The sequence below is a fragment of the Sebastes fasciatus genome, chromosome 8, assembly GCF_043250625.1.
Source record: "Sebastes fasciatus isolate fSebFas1 chromosome 8, fSebFas1.pri, whole genome shotgun sequence".
Taxonomy (NCBI): Eukaryota; Metazoa; Chordata; class Actinopteri; order Perciformes; family Sebastidae; genus Sebastes; species Sebastes fasciatus.
In genome coordinates this window covers 7,448,531-7,472,855 of record NC_133802.1, presented here as the reverse complement: position 1 = coordinate 7,472,855, position 24,325 = coordinate 7,448,531, and the positions used below count along the sequence as shown (strand labels likewise).

Sequence of the window (24,325 nt, the reverse complement as noted above, 5' to 3'; positions counted from 1 at the left end):
AACGTCCACTGTACATTCACTAGATATTCTCAGAGCTACTAACTCTCCTGCAGTGTGGAGTGTGGGCGCATGAACGTGAGTTGGAGCGAGAACGTGCGCGTTGTGTGAGTGAAGGCAAGCAGGCAAAAGAGCAGTCTGAACAGCGTAGCCACACGCGAGCGCGCATATGCAAGCGCGCATGGGACCCCGAGTTGGTAGATTTATACCTGTAAAAAGTTACAAACAGTCCCTTTAATACATCGATGGTACTTTGGCGACGGCATGACCCGCCCTACTCTGCCTCTGATTGGATTACCGTGATATTCTTACCCTAACCCTAACCAATCTCACGCCTCATGCCTAAACCTAACCAATCAGAACAACAAAGGAAGTGAGTGAGCCAATCAGAGGCAGAGGAGGGCGGGCCATTCTCATGCTGCGTTTACATGTCATGGAAAATATATCTTTTCAAACAATTACGTTATTTTGTTATTATTGTAACAAAACAGTAATGAACATACATTTAAAAATCAAATGTTTTGACACAGCTACAGCATGTACCTCACATTTGATATAAAACATACTGCCAGATACTATTAGATAATAGATTAGTACTACGCACTAAATTTGTTTTTTTTCCCAGCGATTGTGATCCTTTCAAACATTGACGGTTTTACCATAGGCCGTGAACGCAGCATGACACAACAACGAAGATGGCGTGTTGTGGAAACTGTTTTTGTTGCCAATGTTGCTGCAGAGAAGAAGAGCCGCGGACACCCGAGGAACTGGTAAGGAAAGACGTAACAACTGGTCAAAACGGGGATCTCTTGATTATGTTATAATCAGATATGTGTCTCCAGGATCTCTCCTGATCTCTGCTCGGTGCTCTGTTCTGGCTGCTCGCTCCACCCTGCAGCCCACTGACTGCTCTGCTGTCCTGTAGCTTTTGCAAACAAGCCACAATGACCTTAAATGCATTCACTATACATAAGCGACACCTAGGCTGAAACAGGCAATAATTCAGGGGGATGTGTGCTGTTTTCCTAATGCTTATGGAAAGCCCTTGGACCAGACTCCGTTTGAGAAATCTCTAAATGTAGGGCTTCCTTTCTTTTAAATAAAGCTACTTAACACTACTTAACACCATTTAGATCTGTTATAGTTTACTGAATCTCTGCTTCAGTTCGGCATGCATGTTACACGCACATTGTGTTTAATACACAAACAACTTCTTAGTTTGATTATACCAAAAGTCACCTTCCATCCTACTCAGTTTAGGCTTTGTAAAGTTTAAGTGTTGTTGAGGAGACTGATTGTTAATATTTACCTGTAGAATAATCCAATGCAAAGTTCTGAACATCCTATCAGATACAAACTGCACAAAGTTACGTTTATTCTCATAAGAAATGTTGTTATTGTTGTTATTCATGTCATATATCATTTTAAAGCTCTTTTTGTGCTCTTTATGTTGGAACTATCCATGTGCATATAAGATCAATATGAAGTTAGTTATAAGGGCATTTGGAGTGGCATTCAGAATTTGCCCAATTGCAGCATTAAAGGTCAAAGGTCAAATTCTCTTGACCTCAGTATCATGACAATGTGACTGAAGGATAGATCATAGTCTAAGCTTTACAATGATATATAACTTCATGATATTGTGTGTTGGTTACCCTCTTTTATACTGGATCTATGTGTAAAATGGTGAAAAAAGATGGACAAATTTGAATGATGGAGGGATGAAAAAAGGAGTGATAGCACATAAAAAGCTACCATTGCTGCAATGCTATCATGCATTTTCCAACACTAAGGACATAGACCTTTAAAAAAATCCCTATGAGACTTGGTCCCTCCAAAGTGGCACGACCAACCCCCTGACTCATGGACTATATATCATGTCTTGAAGCTACGAGAGCTTACTCTTTCTGTCAGGTGTTTACATTTGCAAAATAAGTCAACTTTAAATTGACTGAATTCTGGATCCGGCTCTTCTAACCATGAAGCAATAATAGAGATGCACGGTGATAATTAACCTATTATTGCTTAAACTATGTGCAGTCAAGGTGGTAGTCTCTATGTTCTGAATTAATCGGCATTCAGTTAAAGACTTGTAGTTTGTAGCTGGCTTAACTTCTCGTAAACTGTCCCTGCTGTGCTGGAGGTGTCCCTATAGCCCACTCATTGTATTGCATTTACAGTATTCCTCTTTTTTTCCCCCTTAAGACAATCCTTGGGGAAATCCTGGATGAAGAAGATGAGATTCTACCCAGGAAAGATTACGAGGTGAGAAACCCATCATTAGGAGATCCATGTTGATGGGTTCATGCTGTCCCTGGTACAGATGAGAGCCAATGGATGTCTGACCCAGGTTGGTAATAGTCACACAGTATTTGTTTTTGCCTTTAACAGAGCTTGGACTATGACCGCTGCATCAGTGAGCCGTATGTGGAAGTTCTGGAGGGGATGGACAACAAGGTGAGACAAGTTTAAAAAGTGTCTTTTGTTTGAATCATTGCTCAGATGTGGACATACAGACGTAGGCAAAGTTGTTGGTAACGTTCCGTTAAAGAGAGAAAAACCCACAATGGTCACTGAAATAACTTGAAACTGACAAAAGTAATAATAAATAAAAATTCACTGAAAATTAACTAATGAAAATCAGATATTGTTTTTGAATTGTGGTTCAGCAGAATCATTTAAAAAAACAAACTAATGAAACTGGCCTAGACAAAAATGATGGTACCATTAACTTAATATTTTGTTGCACAACCTTTTGAGGCAATCACTGCAATCAAGTGATTTCTGTAACTCTCAATGAGACTTCTGCACCTGTCGACAGGTATGTTGGCCCACTCCTCGTGAGCAAACTGCTCCAGCTGTCTCAGGTTTGAAGGGTGCCTTCTCCAGACTGCATGTTTCAGCTCCTTCCACAGATGTTCAATAGGATTTAGATCAGGGCTCATAGAAGGCCACTTCAGAATAGTCCAATGTTTTGTTCTTAGCCATTCTTGGGTGTTTTTAGCTGTGTTTTGGGTCATTATCCTGTTTGAGGACCCATGACCTGCAACTGAGACCAAGCTTTCTGACACTAGGCAGCACATTTCGCTCCAGAATGCCTTGATAGTCTTCAGATTTCATTGCACCCTGCACAGATTCAAGACACCCTGTGGCAGATGCAGCAAAGCAGCCCCATAACATAACCGAGCCTCCTCCATGTTTCACATTAGGTACAGTGTTCTTTTCTTTGGATGCTTCATTTTTGCGTCTGTGAACATAGAGCTGATGTGACTTGCCAAAAAGCTCCAGTTTTGTCTCATCTGTCCAAAGGACATTCTCCCAGAAGCTTTGTGGCTTGTCAATATGCATTTTGGAAAATTCCAGTCTCGCCTTTTTATGATTTGGTGTCCTCCTCGGTTGTCTTCCATTAAGTTCACTTTGGCTCAAACAGCGACGGATGGTGCGATCTGACACTGATGTACCTTGACCTTGGAGTTCACCTCTAATCTCTTTGGAAGTTGTTCTGGGCTCTTTGGTTACCATTCGTATTATCCGTCTCTTCAATATGTCATCAATTTTCCCCTTGCGGCCACGTCCAGGGAGGTTGGCTACAGTCCCATGGACCTTAAACTTCTGAATAATATGTGCAGCTGTAGTCACAGGAACATCAAGCTGCTTGGAGATGGTCTTATAGCCTTTACCTTTAACATGAAGGTCTATAATGTTCTTTCTGATCTCCTGAGACAACTCTCTCCTTGGCTTTCTGTGGTCCATGTTCAGTGTGGTACACACCATGATGCCAAACAGCACAGTGACTACTTTTCACCCTTTAAATAGGCAGACTGACTGATTACAAGTTTGAAAACACCTGTGATGCTATTTACAGGACACACCTTAGTTTAACATGTCCCTATGGTCACATTATTTTACATCTTTTCTAGGGGTACCATCATTTTTGTCCTGGCCAGTTTCATTAGTTTGTTTTTTAAAATGATTCTGTTGAACCACAATTCAAAAACAATATCTGATTTTCATTAGTTCATTTTCAGTAAATTTTTATTTATTATTACTTTTGTCAGTTTCAAGTTATTTCAGTGACCATTGTGGGTTTTTCTCTCTTTAACGGAACGTTACCAACAACTTTGCCTACGTCTGTATCTACAGAGCATGCAGGTGGGTTTGATTTGACTGTCTTCACTTTATCAAACCGCCTGCAGGAGAAATCTTATACATAATTTACTTAATCTCACATAACTGTGGAAGATGCATGTTTATTGTTGTTTTGGGCTAGGTTTGATTGAGGATCTAAACAGGGCTTCTGATAATAAGCGGTTTTCTTGGAAGAAGCTAAAGAGGCTAGGTGTGCTCTGTAATGTGCTACGGTGTTTCTCTCGCCTTCTTCATGAGTGGAAATTTGTCAGCTGCTAAAGAACAAACTGAGCTCCTCTGGATATTAAACCTGGTGTTCCACAAGGGTTCATTTTAGGGCTATTTTTGTTCTTAATAATAATTTGTCTTGCCTAATGTCAGTCTGGCTTCTAACTTTTGATTTGTGGACATCAGCACTAGTTTCTTTTATTCTTATAGAAAATGTAACTACTTGACTGCTATTCTGAATAATAATAATCTAAATCACATATCTAAGTGGCTTAAGTTAAATCGTTCCACTCACTGTTAAGAAAATTAATTTTGCTTGGGCCTAAATCAAAAAACAAAAGTTTAAATGTTTACATAGATAATGTTAAAGAGACACGTTAACATGATTTCTTGGAGTAGTGAAAACTGCTCAGGTACTATATTACTTAAAGCTGCAGTGGGTAGAAATGGCGCAAATATGATTTGCAGGTAATCTGAAAAAACAAATCATGTGACTCTGTGTCCTCCGGTGCTCCTAATGGCATCTGCAAGATTTCCCAGACCAGAGGAAAACAACCAGTCAGAGCTGATCTGGAGTCTGCTGAGCAGCTGCTGTCTATGAGAGCCGGCTGTCAATCACTCGCGAAGTCCACTGAATCGGTCAAACTAGGCAGCGCTGATCAAATATGAATCAATATTCTGTTACTGTAATAAAGTCTCCCATCACAGGCTTCATTTTCTAAAGCCTGAAAACAGAGCCATGAGGAGGTGCAGAAGTTAGATTGGATAGTTGGATTAGGGTCATGTAACATATAGCAACCCAGAGCTCTGAGTAAACATTTTGAGAAAGAAAAGTCGTAGATTTAAAATCCCGAATGAAAAAGAGTCCTTTTTACATTTTAATTTTAATTCTCAATTTGAGATACAGTATATTATGCAAAATGTTTTTGTAAACATTTTTTCATCTGCCAATAGAAAGCCAAAAAGTATGAAGCAGTACGGTGGATCATGATGTTCGCTATCGGAGTCACAGTGGGTCTGGTAGGTGCATTTGGGATAATCTTGGTTTTCTTTGCTGGACTCCAACATATTGCAGATGACCAGGGAGTGATGCCTTCATGTCTCTTTCAGGTGGGCCTGTTTGTGGATTTCTTTGTGCGCCTCTTCAGCAAAATCAAATTCACTCTGGTCGGTGATTGTATCCTTTAGCATGCACATTTCTAAATGTGAAACGGCTGAATTCCATCTCCCGTCAATGTGTGTTCAACGAGCGACAGAAGCTTTTATGAAAATGGATACTCGGTTACAGTGTGTGATGTGCTGTCTACAACAGTAGAGTGTTTGCAAGTTGTCGCCGCTGGTGTAAAGTCGTGAAAACGTTGTAATGTTGTGAGAATAATGGTATAATTTGGGGTAAATAAGTCATAATATTACAAACATTCAACTACAGTAATTCTGTTGCTGGTTATTCTACCTTATGTGAACACCTCCAGCTATAGAGAAATGCAGCGAAAGCGGCTGTCTCCCTCTGTCTCTGCTGGAGCTCCTGGCATTCAACATGACCTTTATCTTCATCGCCAGCATGCTCGTCCTCATTGAGGTAAGACAATTTAAGTTCTTTTCTGCTGACTTGGGACTTGGACCTGCGGATTGAACCTGCCGATCAGTGTTCCTTCCTGAAACCCTGAAAAAGTTCATGTTAAAAAAAGCTCCTCACGACTTCAAGAAGAAGCATATTTGTTACAATTAAATTCTAGCATGAGAACTAGCCACTGATGAGAAACATCCCCACATAAATGAATAATGAGTCAAACACAAACAGGCAGGGTCTGAAATCAACTTTTTTCACTTCCTGCCACTGTGGCAGGCAAGTATTATTTTTTGTCTGCTACTCAGAAATTTGATCTGCCACTTTCGAAATCTCTGCGCTAAATGAAGGAATAACATTTTAGATCTGATGTCATTCAATGTTTCAAAGCCTTATTTTGCAGGGGAGGGATGGTACTGTACTCCTTACTTTACTTTGTAGAGGTTATTTGCAGAAAAACACAATTCAAATGATTATGATTATTTAAATATTTACTTTGATTAAAACAAATTACAAATTACATTTGAACACATCATGATAAGGTTGTAATTTACCTTCACACAATAGTCATTTTTGCTGAGCAGAGCATGAACACCTCATAATGTAATTCAATGGCACCTCCGTTAACGTTAGTAGCTCCATTATTTAACCAAGCAGGACTGTGCTGCCCACCGGCTGCTGACAGCTAACGTTACTAACTCTCCTGCTGATTTCACGGATTTGTTGTTGACAGTGTAGCATTATCAGGGAAAAATAGGGTGCATCCCCTCAGGTTTAGTAGTAGTAGCACCATGCATTTGAGTGCTTTTCTTTCTCTCCGCCATGGCTCCGGTCCCAAACAAACTTTAACATGATACAGCGTGCGTATGCCGTTGCGTTATTGTGCATGCATAACTGTCGGAATCAGACAACTAGGAACCAAAGAGAACCGGTTCTCTATTCCCATCCCATATAGCATTTTCCCTGTCTGCCAAAGTGGCGGATGGCCTGACGATTTCATCCGCCACTGCCAACAATTTAACCACATTTGGTGGGTGGCGGTTGCTAATCTCAGACCCTGCAAACAGGTGTTTATTATCCTTTAATATAAAACGTCACAGACTGGGAAAGGTGGTAAATATAGTTACACTATAGTTTGTGCAGTTTATAATCATCACTTTAAAGGATTTCTAAGTTTTAAAGCCTTAAATAGTTTGACCCCACTTCTACCTGGTATCAATAGATTGTGATATGTTGTTTCATTTTGCGATCCTAGAGAATACACTAACCTGTAGATCATGTTATGTTTTGGTGTCCTGTATCCAGCCAGTAGCTGCAGGTTCGGGGATCCCAGAAATCAAAAGTTACTTGAACGGAGTGAAGATTCCAGGAATCGTCCGGCTGAGAACTTTCCTCTGCAAAGCTGCTGGAGTCCTGTTCAGTGTGGCTGGAGGTAAAGTTGGAGTACAATACTAAATGTGTACAAGAAAAAATGGTTTTGATTGAAGTGGCTGACCACTGATGTTATTACCCCAAATCACACTATGTCTAATTAAACTTTGTGCACCAATGATATCAATGATGAGGTTACACAAATATCTGCTGTTTCGTGAAACTTAAACACATAAAATAATGAAATGATACTATATGGAGGGACACCGTGTCAGCCGTCACCTTCAGCTAACACATGAGCAAAGTGTCATTTATCAGGATATGATGTCGATTAGGAATTACATATACAGTGACTCATCATTTATGCACGGGTATCGGTGATGAGCAGGTGGATGGACAGTGCCTCTGACTCAGCGTGTGTCCACTCAGGTCTGTTTGTGGGGAAAGAAGGTCCAATGATACACAGTGGAGCCATTGTGGGAGCCGGCCTTCCTCAGGTACACCGCCACACATCCTGAATGCACTTTATTTTGTAAAAATGATAGACTGTTAAACGGTCCAGCCACTGATGCATTTGACACGTATCATGGTCAAAGTGGGCTCATCCCTTTTTTTCTCCCTCTATCAGTTTCAGAGCATCACTTTCAAGAGGATCAAAATAGATTTCCCCTACTTCCGCAGTGACAGGTATGGTCTGCGCTACACACTCTTATGAACAAAACGCCGTTCGCTGCATCCCTGGAAGTCAAAACACGGGGCAAAATACTGGCAAGCGTAGCTCATCGTGTTGTCTTTACTGTTTTTCAGGGACAAGCGAGACTTTGTATCAGCGGGTGCTGCTGCCGGAGTAGCTGCTGCCTTTGGTGCTCCTATAGGGGGCACGCTCTTCAGTCTGGAGGAGGGCTCCTCGTTCTGGAACCAGGCCCTCACTTGGAAAGTGGTACGTCACCTTATGCAGTGAACACCAAGAGGGTCGAAACATTTGTGTTTTTTCTGCTGACTCGTATTTAGCCACATTGGCGGCGTAGGTTGGTGCAAGTGTTACTAAATAAGTACTGGATGCTGAGACTAAAGGTCCATATCAAGAACTGAGCAGCCATCAGTGGATGTCACGCAAACATAAAGAAAAGGATATTTTCTCTGAAATATCAACCCTCTGCCTCAGTCTGTCAGCGATGCAGTTATACATACACAAGCATGACTCACTGTTTCCCTTCCTCAGCTCTTTTGTTCCATGTCGGCCACTTTCACTCTCAACTTCTTCCGTTCTGGGATTAACTTCAACAAGTGGGGCTCCTTCCAGCTGCCTGGTCTGCTCAACTTTGGAGAGTTCAAGGTAAAGAGTCCATCACTGAGGTTTTCTCTTTATTTGATACAACATGTGTTTAAATCAGGGATCTCCAGCCTTTTTACCTCTCCGCGCCAGCGACATCCGTGGCCAGAGGCAATATGTTTTCGGGTTCTCTGTACGTGCCTCCGTACCGTTCTCGTGTACGCGATATCTCAGGAACGCCTTGAGAGAATTTCTTCAAATTTGGCAGAGACGTCCACTTCAACCAGTCAAGGATGGACTGCGTAGAATTTGGTGGTCAAAGGTCAAGATGACCGTGACCTCACAACTTTCCCATTCTCATGAAAGCGACATCTCAGGAACGACTAGCAGGAATTGTATGACATCTGGCACAAACATCCACTTGGACTAGGATGAACTAACAAAACACGTTTATGGCCATAGCTCAAGAATTCATATGCTAATTATGACAATTTCACACGAATGTCTAATAGGATAGAATTATGAAGTGAAGACATTTGGGAGAGACATGGATGTAAACTGCAACTTGACTGGTTGGCAGATATGATTATCACTGATCCTAAAATCCCTCACCAAAACCACTCACAGCCTCTGCCTCACAGTTCCACTCTGTCTCCTTACCCACACGTCCGCAACCATTGAGTCATTTTCGACAGCAATCTCTTTTTCAAACACCACGCTAATCTCACTATACTATATTGTCGATCCAAAATAAAGACGAATTCAGCAACTGCATGGCTTATTTCTCGCATAAAATGTTTTCAGAAACACATTCCGGTGAACTATTTTCGTGATAAAGATGAAGAAATTTTGCCAGGTTGTTTCCGGTTTGAAAGCTGGGAGCAGAAGCCCACGAGGGAAAGCGTTCGTCCAAACAGGTGCCGAGTGCCTTGTGTCTAGTGGCAGCCCATCAAGCGTCCAATCCTGAGAAGCGAGGCGAACCCCTCACGATAAAAAACGCCCCTGTGGACACGTACCAACAGACTCTAGCTGCCCACTCCATCTGGATCTCTGCCCTCAAACACGTCCGTGACTCACCTATTTAGAACTGCTTTAAATGTTTGATTTAATGACCTGTATTACCTGTTGCCTTTTAGAGTGTTTTAGGTCTCCAGGATCTTTTATTTTCTTGAAAACACCAAATAAAATGTATTATTATTATTCATTGTCAGCCTGATATAACATATCAGCACAGTAATCAGTATCAGTTTAATTCATTGCAAAACCCCCTGCTCATCAGTGTCCAGATGGAGATAAGAACTGCCACCTGTGGACAGTAGTGGACCTGGCCTTCTTTGTCCTGATGGGGGTGGTGGGTGGCCTGCTGGGGGCGCTCTTCAACTGCATGAACAAGAGCCTGTCCAAGTACCGCATAAAACACATCCACCCCAAGGCCAAGTTCATCAGGTGATTGCTACAAAACCGCTCATCTTCACGTAGCGCATCACGCCTGCCAATTAAAGATAGGAGAAGTTGTGCTTTTGAAAGCAAATATTTGAAAATGTGACGCTAATTTACTTTCAAGCTTGCAATTACAGATGTTGATCTGATGCACTTTTCCAGAGTTCTAGAGAGTCTGCTGGTTGCCATGGTGACAACAGTGGTGATATTTGCAGCTTCCATACTGTTGGGCGAATGTCGTGACCTGTCCTCCCACCCAACCCATAACACCACGGTTAGTATCCGCTCTTTCCTCCATCGTTACAGTGCTGAACACAAGCGCCAGTCCACTTTTACATGGTCAACTGGGGAATACTCACAGAACAGAAGCTAAAGATGCTCTAACTTTAGTTTCACTGGGACTTTTAGCCTGTATGACAGTAAAGTTGGTATGAAATTACATTCCATGTGGTATTAAGTTGGTCTTCTCACCAGACACTTCTACACATTCTATACATTATGTATTTATTATCTCATATTAAGTTGTGAGGTCTGTTTCCAGGTGTCTGGCAGTGAGGACATCAACTCAACCATTCGCCAGTTCTTCTGCACCAACAAGACCTACAATGACATGGCCACGCTGTTCTTCAACCCACAGGAGGCTGCCATCCACCAGCTCTTCCACCAGGATGGTGAGATGAGCCACACACACACACACACACACACACACACACACACACACACACACACACACACACACACACACACACACACATTCAGAACAGCTCTTTGTTAGTTCAATTGTATCATTTTCAAATCCCCCCCCCCCCTTTAATTTCCTGCCACTCAAAGACATAGTTTGATTTTCATTTTTGTATTTTTTATTTGGTCTGTAGTTTTATTGGGGGCATCAACACTATGGTGTTTTGCCGGGATTATTAGTATCATTGTCATAACTATAAGAAGACACTATAATAAAATCAAACACGTTTGAGTTCATATCTTGCAGTCCGTACATCGCACCTTCAAAAGCTGTATATTCACGTGCTCTTTACACAGAGCTACATCTAGTGGTATCGCCCTGCCCATTTCTGCCAATCAAAATTTGACATGGTAAAATGAGAGTTTGCATGTTCTCACCGTGTTAGCGTGGGTTTTCTTTGGGTTCTCCGATTTCCTTCCAAAGTCCAAAGACATGCAGGTTAGGTTCATTGTTGACTCTAAATGTCCCGTAGGTGTGAATGTGAGCGTGAATGGTTGTCTGTCTCTATATGTCAGCCCTGTGATAGTCTGGCGACCTGTCCAGGGTGTACCCCGCCTTCACCCAATGTCAGCTGGGATCGGCTCCAGCCCCCCATCTTTGAACCTGAATAGGATAAGCCGTTACAGATAATGGAAAATGAGTGGGTTGTAAAAGTGCATATTTCGTGAAATTGTGAAACCTGTTAAGTATACATTCTGGATTTAATAAATAATAAAAATTGAATGTGCAACATTACTCATCTTTCTATGGTCTCATGCTGCCATCTGTTCTAGTGCTCTCTCTGAGTGTAGGTTCTAAAAGGGCAGTAAGAAAACAGCATGAGACCATAGAATTGTCCTAAAATGTTGTCAGTTTCAGGTGGTATACAGTATATATTACTCACTGGTCATAATGAACACCTGCCTCCTGCTCTTCCCGTCAGGTACCTTCAGCCCTGTGACTCTGTCAGTGTTCTTCCTGCTCTACTTCCTGTTGGCCTGCTGGACCTACGGCCTGTCTGTACCCAGCGGCCTCTTTGTCCCCTCACTGCTCTGTGGGGCGGCTTTTGGACGTCTGGTGGCCAACATCCTCAAAGTGTAAGAACCATGTTCTCTTAAAGTTCTAATGACCAAGGTTTGGCTTCCCCCCCCCCTTTCCCACTGGCTATGAAATATCACAAATATCAAAATGAGTCAGAATTATATTCAATATAGCAAATGATCTCACAAATGACCTGTGTCAGGACTGCCTAAAAAAAACGTGGTATTTCACCCAGGGGCGGTGCCTAACGTCCTGCATCACACAGAGTGTTGTGTGCCTGATGCGCATTATCATCGGCTTGCATTGGGTTGTCTTGTCAGTTTTTGGATAAGCTAGCAAAACCGTAACCCCGAAACTTGTTTATTAACCTAATCTTTGCCTTAATTCCAAGATTAAACTGACAGGAGACCTCATGCCTAATTGTAGCTTCAAACCAAGATGATTTTTTTGCGATCGGCTGACGATCGGCCGTCGGACAGTTTGGAGCCGTCGGTGAGCGTCTGTCGGCCTAGTTTTTGCGGGGTGTCCCGCACCATCGGCTCTAGTCTGCCTGAGGTTTTTCGGCCGATTCAGCATGTTGAGTCGGCGGCGGAGCTCGTCATCGCTCTGATTGGCTGTTCAGCTTAAGCGAATCAGTGCACGAGAAGAGAAACAGAAGTGAGGAAAGCAGGTGAACGAGTAAACTGCAAGGGAGGTGGTCTATCTGCAGTCTGGCAGGCTACACGACACACCCACTTTACTATAAGACACCCTGAGATAACTTCCAGGATTAAAGTACTTATTTTAACCCAAATCATGATCTTTTCCTAAACCTAACCCAAGTGGTTTTGGTGCCTAAACCTGACCAAACTGCGACCACTTTGAGGGCGTATCCTGTCGTACTTTGCACCCGCAGATAGGCTCACTTACTGCAAACAACAAGCCAAGCAATCGGCCCGTTCCGAACGGACACGTGCTCATGAAAAATGAGAAGAACAATGAAAACCCCAAATCACTAAAGGAAGACACAAAATGTGTCAGAGCCTGGTAACATCCCTGTTGGTTGTGCAGGTCCACAGCCCATATGGTGGAATCTGCTGACTGGATGATTTTCCTTCTTTGTTTCACTTCCTCTGCTGTCACATGCAGGCTTTGAGCCACTCTCACTGCTTACTGTGGGAGACAGTCTGTTGGCTCAAGTCTTTACACTTTACCACACATATTCTCACTGTACATTCCCCCCCCTCTGCTCTTTCTCATCACACATTGATTCCCTACTGACTGGAGTGATAATGCTTCTTACTGTGTGTCTGTCCTCTGTTAGGAAACTGGAAATGGACATCTACTCGGGGACCTTTGCTCTCATTGGAGCTGCCGCTTTCCTCGGAGGCGTGGTCAGAATGACGATCAGTCTGACTGTCATCCTCATTGAATCCACCAATGAAATCACATACGGGCTGCCCATCATGATCACTCTAATGGTACACTGTCATGTTCTATCAACCATTGAGCTTTAATGAATATGATTGCAGGCCCCTGAATGAAATGATTTCATGTTAGTCTCACATCAGTTTTGGTTAAGTGAAGAGATGTGTCGCTAAGTTCAGTAGTGTGCTTGATACAGTCATGTATTTCCTGTTGGGTTCGTGTGCTAAATGGTTTTGTGTTGATTACCAGGTGGCCAAGTGGACTGGAGATTTCTTCAACAAGGGCATCTATGACATCCACATCCAGCTGAAAGGAGTGCCACTGCTGGAGTGGGAGACTGAGGTTGAAATGGACAAGTAAGATTTGTAGTTTAACAAACAACAAGACTAAATGCTGAAGGCATCTGGAGGCAGCAGGTTTCTGTTTCCACCTGCGCTCTTTAATTGGAGTGATGATGTCACTGTCAAACCACAGTTAAAGTTAAGACTGTTGGAATGTTGAAGACTAAGGGCGTTTTTATATTAGGTACGATTGATCCGTACCGTGCCCCCCCTCCCCAGTCCCCCGCCGCTCAGCTTTCACATTAGTAATGTTGTTCCGTACCCGAGCACACTTGCGTCATCATCCACGTGTATTTGTTTATGTTGAGATCAGCTGTTCTAGTGGCGGAGCATCGTAAAACACTTCATTCAATGTTGACAGAAACAAAATAAACTCACCAAAACCGTCGTCCTTAGTCTTTCCAACAATCACCAACTGGTTTGGTTGAAATAAACCGTTATTTCACCGTGTTTGTTGTGAAAACATGCCATGCCCAAGTACGGTATGGAGCGTTCACACTAATCAAACAAGCTGGACTTTGGGGACAAGTGTACACATGAAAGCACCCTAACACACTGAAAAGAGTTCAAGGTCAATTCAACTTTCTCTCTTCACTATTAACTCCCTCAGGGCCATCCGTTTCTGCCAATACTCTCCCCCGGTGTCTCCATCCAAAAGCAGCAGGTTACCGGGGGCAACGACTGCGAACGCCATGTTCTTTTTACCAAGTTTACCAAACTAGCACATTTTTAGTTACATTATAGGTAGACATGAGGCTGTGATGGTCAACATGTTGTGAAACTCTTGTTTTCTCCAAGTTTGACATTGGGTATCAGCTATGAACAGCTTCAGGTCAAGAGTTTCCCCTTTTAAGACCCATACTGTGTGAATTCTTCTTTTTTTGTTTTTTTTACTTCTTTTTATTTTCCTTTCAACAGGTACAGTCGTACAGCACAATCACATGTATTGACATGACACAACAGGGTCACAAGTGTCCTTAGGAGGCAGTCCGTGAGCTTCGGCATCCCCACAATGTCCATACATTGTTCCATTAAGTAGGAATGAGTAAAATAAATTTCGTCCATAGGCCCAGAGAATACATAAATGTACAGGGAGGAAAAATAACATGTTTATTTATAATATAAGATAAGTATAGAAAAGGAATTGAAAAAGAATAAATAAATAGATAAATAAATAAAAATAAAATAAAAATGAGAGATAAAGTTAGAAAATAGAAATAAAAGAATAAAAAAAATAGAAGAATAAATAAACATAAATACAAACTAAATGAAGAAAAATAAATAGGGAAAAGAACAAAATAATAATAATAATAATAAATAAATAAAATAAAAATAAAGAGAAACAAAGCAAATAGTGATAATAAATCACAATGAAAAATAAATAAATAAATAACAACAAAATGAATAGAAGAATAAAAAATAAAAATCCCCAAGTTGTTACATATTCATTTAGCTCACATCAATTAAGAAAAATTAAGTTATTGGGGACCACATACTGTGTGAATTCTAACAGTTCTCATCCTGTGTGTTCATAGTCTCTCTGTGTTTCATTTTCCTCATCTTATCAAGGCTGACAGCCAGTGATATCATGGAGCCCAACTTGACCTACGTGTACCCCCACACCCGGGTCCAGTCTCTGGTCAGCATCCTGCGCACCACTGTCTACCACGCCTTCCCCGTGGTCACTGAAAACCGGCAGAACGAACGGGACTTCATGAAGGGCAACATCCTGGTCAGCAACAACATCCGCTTCAAGGTATGTCCTGTGCCATTTAACATTTTTAGCCGTTAAAGCCCAACTTCGTATCCAGAGGGAGTTGGATAAAGAGAGGAGAGGTTGAGTGTCCCGCCCGAGGACATTTCAGCAGACAGGAATGACCTTGTGGATTTGAAACATCTCATTAATGATGCTGCCACCCTTGCAGCAATGTACATTGTAAGGCTAGAGCATGAAAATAACAATTCTGCCCGTGTGCGTTCTAGCTTTTATCACATTTTATTTCAATCTTCTGTTTTGTTCCAATCCTTTTCTCCTCTTTGTATTTTTATGCCTCCGCGTCGTCTGGACCATTCTTGTGAGAACAATATGTCAGGAACGCATGGAGAAATTTTTCTTCAAATTTGGCCACATGGACTCAAGGATGAACTGATTAGGTTTTGGTGGTCAAAGGTCACTCTGACCTCACAAAACACGTTTTTGGCCATAACTTAAGAATTCATATGCTCTATTACAGAGACAATAACTCTGCCTCTGTCCTCTCCTCAGTTTAGTATGTCCTAACTACACCAAGCAGTACTGCAATTCAATAACATTTTAACATATAACTAACTTTGTCAGTAAGGAACGGCACATTAAACTGCCGAATTTGAAATAGAATTTGAAGATTTTTCCCTCCAAGTTTAAGAGTGAGAAGCTAAGTTAGGCAATATGATAATATATATGACTATAGAAATGTGTCAGCTCTCATAGATACAAAGTGTCTATCCCTTTTAAAGTATAAGTCTGGTGATATTCTATATTTTTTTATAATCAACAAATCTTATAATAAAACAAAACCAAAACTAAAAAGAATTTCAACAAATATGACAAAAGCTGTTTTTGAAGAAGATTACCAACCCCAGCTTTAAGTGCATATTTTAAAATAGCCTTTTGCATTTCTCATAATATTTGAATGTGCCTCAGCAGGTGACGAAGCACCAAACAAATGTTTGTCTTTCACGCATTTAGAAATCCAGCGTTTTGTCCCGTTCGGGGGAACAGCGGCGGCGCTGCCAGTCTATGAAGTCGTACCCATCCAGCGAACTGAGGAATGTCTGTGACGAACACAACGCCGCGGTAGAGCCTGCAGAGGAAGGAGAGGACCTGTTGCAGCAGATGTTAGAGAGGAGGTAGGTCAGACACACAGTGCTACACCAGTAGAGAGTGTTATACACAAGATAACACTGAAATTCAAAGTGACTTTGCGCTTAAGATTATAGTCATCATAGTATGGAACATTTAAAATAAATAAAAACAAATCAAACATAGAAATAAAAGACATTTTATCAATGCATTCACTGAGTCAGAATTAAATGAAAACATTTGCTAAAAGGACAAATTATTTAGCCTTTTGTCTTTAATAACTGATTTTTGTTTTTCATAGTGAAGCTATTTTCCAATCTACATTCAAATCAAATCACAACACAGCAAACAAAGTGAAGAAGTGTTTTAATGGTGTCCAGCAGGGAGCAGCATAGACCTCTAAAAACATGCATTCAGTTATTAAAGGTAAAAAGCTAAATAAATATTATTTAACATGTGTTTTTCATTTAATTATGACACAGTAAATGCATACATAACAAGGACATACTGTACATGTGCAGTGTGTAGTTTGACTTCTTTTTTTTTATTTAGGCATTTTAAATCTTCCATACTTCAACAATAGAACAATAATCTAAATATGTGATATGTAATATTATAATGAATTGTATTATAGAAGTTAATACTACATCAAGCTGACTATGGGCATTGTTTTGTTAGGGGAATTTTTAAACATGAGAGTGCTGGGAAATTCTGGCTTCTGTTAAAGTCTTAGTAGTGAAACAGCCCTCCTGTAATTGTTGTGTTGTTGCTGTCCCAATGCAGGCATGCTCCCTACCCCAACCTGTACCCAGATCAGTCTCCTAGTGAGGAGTGGACCATGGAAGAGCGCTTCAGACCGCTCACTTTCCACGGTCTCATCCTGCGCTCCCAGCTGGTCAACCTGCTCATCAGAGGGGTCTGCTACGCAGAAAACCAGTCGGTCAGTCTTTCACTCACTCACTCACTCACTCACTCACACACGTATATGTAAGAGTCATTTTTGTGACCGATTTTTTCATATGCATCCAGAGTGCCACTCAGCCCAGATTGTCCTACGCAGAGATGACTGAAGATTACCCACGTTACCCTGACATCCACGACTTGGACCTCACCCTGCTCAACCCCCGCATGATAGTGGTACGACCAATTTGAACACTGAGTTAGAAGAGCACTTTTCATAGTGGAATAGAAACAGAGATTTTCTTTTATATTTAAATGAAAATTCACTAAAAAGATGATGTTCCCTGTGCTCCCAGGATGTCACCCCCTACATGAACCCGTGTCCCTACACAGTGTCGCCCAACACCCACATCTCCCAGGTGTTCAACCTGTTCAGGACCATGGGCCTGCGACACTTACCGGTGGTCAACGCTGTCGGAGAAGTAAGTAGTCATCCAAAAGAGTTGTTCTATTCCAAAATGATAAAGGTTTTTGTTCCTCCAGTGTGGGCTTTTAAAGGGGACATATCATGCTTATTTTCAGGGTCATACTTATATATCTCCTAGAACATGTTTAAATGCTTTAATGTTCAAAAGACACATTATTTTTCTAATACTGTGTGTCTGAATATACCTGTATTCACCCTCTGTCTGAAACGCTCTGTTTTAGCGCCCCTCCCGAAAAAGCCCAGTCTGCTCTGATTGGTAGTTCTCAAGCTGTGGGTTGAGATACTCAGATGGGGGAGGTGGTATATTCTAACGAGCCTGCATGTGACATAGGAAGGGGAGCTAAATCTGATCTGAATGGCTTGTTGAATCACATGTTTTCTGATCTAGACAGCCCACAAAAAACCTGACTGGGTTGTCTTATTTCACAGTTTGTGGGTTGGTATAAAAACTACAGATACCCAAATGTCTGTGCACAGTGGGGCTGAAACGATTCCTCGAGTAACTCGAGTAATTCGATCACTAAAATAAAGCATCGGAGCTTCGTTTAATCCCCTCCGGATTTGCCTATTGCCGCCGGACAGCACGCACCCCAGAGAGAGAATTGGCAGAGCGAGGGAGAGGGCGAGTGTGTGAAAGAGAGACAATCGCTCTTACTTTTACAGTCAATGGAACGCACTCATTTCTGGCAAAAGAATGCCATGATTGTTGACAGATGTCCTTCGATTGGTAATAGTGGAGAGCAGCAATGGTTGAGCGCGCTATAGAGTGAATGAAGAGAGGGAGCGCCGTTAGTGGGAATAAATCAGTGAATCAGAGAAATAAAATGTTATGTTTTACGTTCTAAAACACAAATAAACATGACCATAATCCTGCGGGAAGGTGCCGGAAAGGGCTGATGGGTTTACATTATAGTTAACGCCCGGTGCGTTTCGCCCTGTGATGAGAACGGGCTGAACAACCCCTTCTCCATCAATATATGGCCGCTTTGTATCTGACAGAGCTAAAGGGGGACTTGCGCCTCGGTATGAGACACCAAAGGGAGTGACAAAGCGGTGGTATATGACCACCTGAACAGGCTGCACAACCTGCGCGCTGTTATTGGCTGGGGGTAACACCCCCACGTGGAACCAAAAGGCTGTTTACAGATGCACAGAAGAGGCCCGAACACCGTAAAATAATAAGAAAAGAGAAAATACAGGCAGAGTGCTGCAGGCTCTCTGTAGATACAGACACCTCCACACACTTCTAGTGGGTCCTAAGTGATGATTGAGAGGCATTATTCTTTGTATCAGTCCATACATTGTTTTTTTTTTAGGACATTTTGCATGCATATTATAGCTTTTAAAACAGTTTGAATTTATTTGTTTGCATTTCAGAAAATGTTTTATTAAAACCCAGAATGTAATAGGGCATTTAAATGCACTAAATGGGTTAAGTTTTTACAGATAATATTATTGTATGAAATTTAAGCAATACAATTGTAGATTTTTCTATCTCTTTTGTATGTTTACTATTGCTCCTTAATAAAGCAATATATTTTTTTTATCCAATTACTCGATTAATATTTGGAATAATCTTTAGAATACTCGATTACAATAATAATCGATTGCTGCCGCCCTAGTGCACAAGCACTGAAAAAGTGAGTTTTTCATGATATGTCCCCTTTCAGTCAATGTTTTGATCATGACCCACGAGGGAAAACCCCAAATAAAAATTGTTATGTGTCAGTCCAGCATACAGCAGCTTAAGTTGTGTCTGGCCAAACTCTTGTTTATTATCTGCCATCTCTTTCAGATTGTCGGAATAATCACAAGACATAATTTAACCCACGAGTTCCTTGTGGCCAAACTGCGGCAGCACTGCATGACTATTTGAGTCACTATCTGGACGTTCTGCCTTCCCTCCAACCCAGACTCTGTTCAGCCTGGTCCTGGTCATGGTCCTGGTCCTAGTCCTGAGCCTTTGTCTCTATCCATTCCTAATAGCATGCACACATTCTCTTTGGTACAATAGGGAAACACAGTTCTCCGGTAAGTGAAACCGTTCAGTTGTATTTCACTCAAGTCTTGAGGAATTGTCAGCCCTCCTCCAGCATAGCCTCGGATCCGCTGGCTTCAATGGCGGTACTGGACTCATATACTAAGTGTACTGTCATAAAGCCATATTTGACTTAACCATGTTGATCTGTATAGAAAAAAGTTCTACATGTCACAAATATCCCCCCCAAATGACCCATATTGACGGCTGATAATTCATGAACACTTGCTGTGCATTCAGACTGTGAGCAACAGGTCCGATTTGCTCTCTTCTGACACAACATTAAACCATCTGATTGCATTAAGCTTGAAACATTACTACAGTGTTATATCTCAGTGGTTTTCAAACATTTCTTCCGCCATGCGCTCCCTTCAGAGCTCCCCACCCATGCATCAACTAATTTAATTTTTAATCAATCAACCGTTTAAATAGTTACATAGTTGAGGAAACTGATAATAAAACGCGTTTCTTTCTTTTTTAAAATCAGTTTAGCAAGATAGCCTCGCTAGCAGCAGCACACTCTAGTTTCTTGATTGTCCCAACATGAATCATATTGTTCACAAGTTCCGCTCCACGTTTTTCTCCCTGGTCATCCGCACGGATAAAGATAAAACTTGAAGACAACTGGAAAGATGCCTTCAGTGATGAGCTCGCTGTTTCTGCTGGTTGGAGACACGATCGACAGATGCATTTCAGTTTCAACACAATAAATGTAAAAATCTTAGATGAAGATAAGACTGTCTGCTGCATCTGCGTCTTTGAGTGAAGACATAAAGCTCCAGTGGCTTGTTGATGGTGTTACTCACCGTTTGAAGGCAATCTACCAAAATGAAAAGGTTTTCCTTTGCTACCTTCAGGACCGAATCTTTCTTTTGACCTCTTCATTATGCTTTATGTTGTTGTCACTGTAGCACTTTTAATTTTTGATTGTTGTCTGTACATTTTTATTTACTGTGTAAGTAACTGGAATATATATTATGCACTAAAGCAGGCCTGACATCCCCTCACAGCCTGCGACTGAACTAGACCTCAGTAGTTCTTGGTATATTTTGCTCAGTGACCATTTCAGGTGTTGTACGTACATGTAACCACTCTAACCACAGTAAAATACATTAGGATTGTTTTGCACTCATGTTCAGTAGTAATATTTCATTCAGTTAGTTCAGACTGTATGTTTTACAGTTTCGGTTAAGTTGACCAAGGTTTTGTTATGTAATAGGGCATTCCCCGTTTTAATTAAAACCAATGTGTAAAATATTTAATGTTAGTTCTGGTCCATTGTCTTAGTACATTATTTCATTGCCCTAAAAGGGACTAAAAATGTGAGTCGGAGCAAAGGAAAGTAAAAAGAAGTGTACCTTAATTGATGGACATGAAGTCCACTGTATGTCGGGTTGATCACGATGGCACATATATGTACGTTCCTTATTTGTTTCTTGTCTCTGCTTTATGATTTATTTAAGAGATTATTTTTTATACAATTTAATTTTTATGATTTGCTGCCTGTGCTGTGAACGATTCAATGTCATATAATTGCATTCCTAAATGGACCAAGGCTGTCCTGGATAATAGTGTTTATAGTCTAGGCATTGCTCACTTGTTATTTTAAAATGATGATGATATTTTTATGTTATGCATTCTAAATACTACATATGGCATGGCTGGTGGTGTGCAGAATATGAGATTGAGAGAAACAGTGGACAGTACGTGTCCCTCTGTGAAGCCAGACCTGAAAGACTTTGTTTCATAAGACTTCTGTGGAGATATTAGACAGCGTACTGTGCTTGTTTAGGAATTTGTAGTTTCTACAAATGTAGAGAACTGGCACATGGCGACAAAGCTGCAGCCGTGGAACAAAAAAGCAGAGAGACCTCTGTTTTGTGCCTTTACTATTGTTCAAATAAAGGTCCTTCTGTTTTGTCAAACATACAAAGTGTGTCTTCGTGTTTTTTTTATGTAAAAAAAAACAAACAAACAGTATTAGAATCCTCGTATACATACAGGTACATACATGTAACTACCAACCTTGTGGGTACAGGACGACCCGCTCTACCCACTGAGCTACGTACAGCTGCCTCCAAGACATAGATGAGGCTGCACACACTAATGCTACGTAGGTTTTGAGTATGTACAGTAGTGCTAAAAGGATTAGTTGATTAACTGATTTGTCGATCGACAGAAAAATAAAGAACAATTTTGTCAGTCGATTAAATAATCAGCAGATTAATCAAGATAATCACAATTATTGTTAGTTGCAGCGTTCTCTGCAACTAACTAACCAGTGTTGAGTGTTCACACACTAATTGGAAAAGGGACAAATTATAGTATACTAAAACTGAACAGTAAGCACATTAAATCTGGTTGATATTTATGTGTGCTGTTGATGGACATTATTCTCCCACAATGCAAAGCACAAAGGAAATGGTGGAAACAGATGTAAAAAAAAATGCACAGCACCAGAAAGATCTTTGTACGCCAAAATAAGTAGTCTAAACAAAGACATTTAGTTTTCTCATTGTGTGGTTCCATTGGTTGTGACATGCAACGTAGCAAATATATTGTATAATTTCAGTAAAAAGTGGTAAAGTATGTTGGTTTTTACTCATGCTAGCAGCATGGCTCTAGGGATGGAAATGTCAGTTGATCGGTCTTCCACTGAAATATCTCACCAACTATTAGAGGGATTATCATGAAATTTGTTTCCAGATATCCACGGTCCCTAGACGATGGATCCTACTTACTTTGTGCGCACGTGTGACTCCAACACAGGCGTGTGTGCGTATGTCTCTGCCACTGCACGTGCACATGTGACTCTTAAATCTGCAGTAGGCTACGCAGAATATTTTGGGCATCATAGAGTGCTGCTGGAATGAGTCCTAAAACCCAGAAATGTATAGCATTTTAGCACTTCTGGTTCCCTCATCTGGAAGTCAATGTTTTTTTTAATGGGTTTTCATTTGTGGATTTTGAAGCTTTTACGTGTCTTAAAAAGGCGTTAGCTTTTTACTTCTGGTGAAAATCATAAAGTGGTGTTGATTTGTGAAGATTATCTTGCTGAACAAAACGTGTAAGTATCATAAATGTGTGTTTGCCACAGAGCTTATTTTCTGCAATAATCCAAAACTCAATGGAAAAATCCCTTTGGCTTTTTGTCGATGGAACCCAAGGCGATGCTATAACTTCCTGGTTGGTCTACAAAAATACGTCTTTTTGTCTCGTTTGTGCAAGTTTAGTGTCCGCTTTTGTGAATTCGCCCTTGAGTCCTATAGGCCTTTTGACATTTTGACTTGTCATAGCAGGAAATGCACAGATGTCACTAATAACATTAATGATGGCTCCCTTCAGTTCAGGTGTCCCAGTAAGCCAGGACAGCGTGAGCCAGCATGAACAATACCAAGTCATCAATCTTTTCATTATTTACACCTGGGCTTTCCCTACTGTGACTGTATTTTTCCTCTAAGCTTGATATTTAATACAATATTTACTGAGCTCTGTGGACCCAAACAATGATGTATGACAGCCCTGTGAATCTCATTATAGCACCAACAGGTGCCTAAGTAGCCACTGACAGACATGAGACCAACAGATACCCCTAACAGCTCAGGTGCAGTTCAGCATTAACCAGCTCTGACACAACCAACGCAAAGGTGGAAAGAAAATTAATGAGGCTGGAAAATGTCTCAGTAACAGGAAAAAACAAACTGTGGACCTTAACTTTTATTAAAGCCTTCACTAAGGCTTCTTTACTTCTTTACAATGAACATTACAGCACCAGCGTGGCTGTAGATTCTTCATCCTGTAGTTTGATGGCAGTGTTGGACGGTGGTAAGTGCAGGCAGAAAGACACAGTATATTGAAAAGTGAGGGGAACATCTAACATTTGTTATTGATTATGCCTAATATATCTGACAGTATGAAAGAACAAGCTATAGCATAAACAAAAATGTCTATCAGAAGTCCAAATGTTCGCCTGTCACTTTAAATTCAACTTTTTTTTTAACCAAAGGATTCATCTCCTCAACAGAAATACACATTTATGGCACTTTATATTCCAACTGCTGTAACTGACCCTAAACGCTCAGACATCACGATGAGAGATGATGATATTTACAAGAGGCTCTTATCGTGCAGCCGAGGCTGATTGAATGCCATGCTGTCATTTACCTCGACTTGATCCAGCCAGTAACAAAGCTTCACCTTTAACCTGCGGGGTAATTGAACCGTGGCCCGTTCTGCATAATGGGTGAGTAGGTGTGTGTAGAGGTGAAAAGCAGGTCTCTATCATTATACTGGATTAGCAAGAGTAGCAGAAACACTTGTATAACAAGTTATTTGTTAACAGTGATGAATAACTGTAAGCAGGCTGCTGCTGTAAAAGAAGAATTCTGATGCCAGTGATATCATTTCTGTTATAACACACAGAAGTGACCTAATGGCCATTGGGCAGTAGATCAGATTTAATGGAATGAACTGCAGGAGTTAAGATTGGTACGCCATCTTGAGTCACCCTTGCCTTCCTCACAGTATCTCACCCATTTGCTTCA

At 41.1% G+C, this 24,325-nt stretch overlaps 1 protein-coding gene across 1 annotated transcript; it reads left to right on the top strand.

Annotated features, from left to right (window-relative positions):
* Window positions 1-506: 506 nt before the first annotated feature.
* Window positions 507-21,714, top strand: clcn6 (chloride channel 6). Its single transcript, XM_074643048.1, has 23 exons — window positions 507-767; window positions 2,203-2,262; window positions 2,389-2,454; window positions 5,308-5,373; window positions 5,464-5,530; window positions 5,826-5,932; window positions 7,226-7,352; window positions 7,721-7,788; window positions 7,920-7,978; window positions 8,099-8,231; window positions 8,514-8,627; window positions 9,844-10,010; window positions 10,167-10,278; window positions 10,546-10,675; window positions 11,669-11,822; window positions 13,070-13,226; window positions 13,423-13,529; window positions 15,084-15,270; window positions 16,243-16,403; window positions 17,140-17,296; window positions 17,386-17,493; window positions 17,613-17,738; window positions 19,539-21,714. Exons 1-23 carry the CDS (start codon window positions 693-695, stop codon window positions 19,617-19,619), a joined length of 2,589 nt encoding a protein of 862 aa, XP_074499149.1. The 5' UTR covers window positions 507-692; the 3' UTR covers window positions 19,620-21,714.
* The last annotated feature ends 2,611 nt before the right edge of the window (window positions 21,715-24,325 follow it).

Bases quoted from the DNA above. Each gene is read 5' to 3' on its own strand.
- clcn6 (XM_074643048.1), top strand. From the start codon at position 693: ATGGCGTGTTGTGGAAACTGTTTTTGTTGCCAATGTTGCTGCAGAGAA. The intron at 5,933-7,225 runs GTAAGACAATTT...TCCTGTATCCAG, and splicing joins GCATGCTCGTCCTCATTGAG to CCAGTAGCTGCAGGTTCGGG. The intron at 17,494-17,612 runs GTACGACCAATT...CTGTGCTCCCAG, and splicing joins TCAACCCCCGCATGATAGTG to GATGTCACCCCCTACATGAA.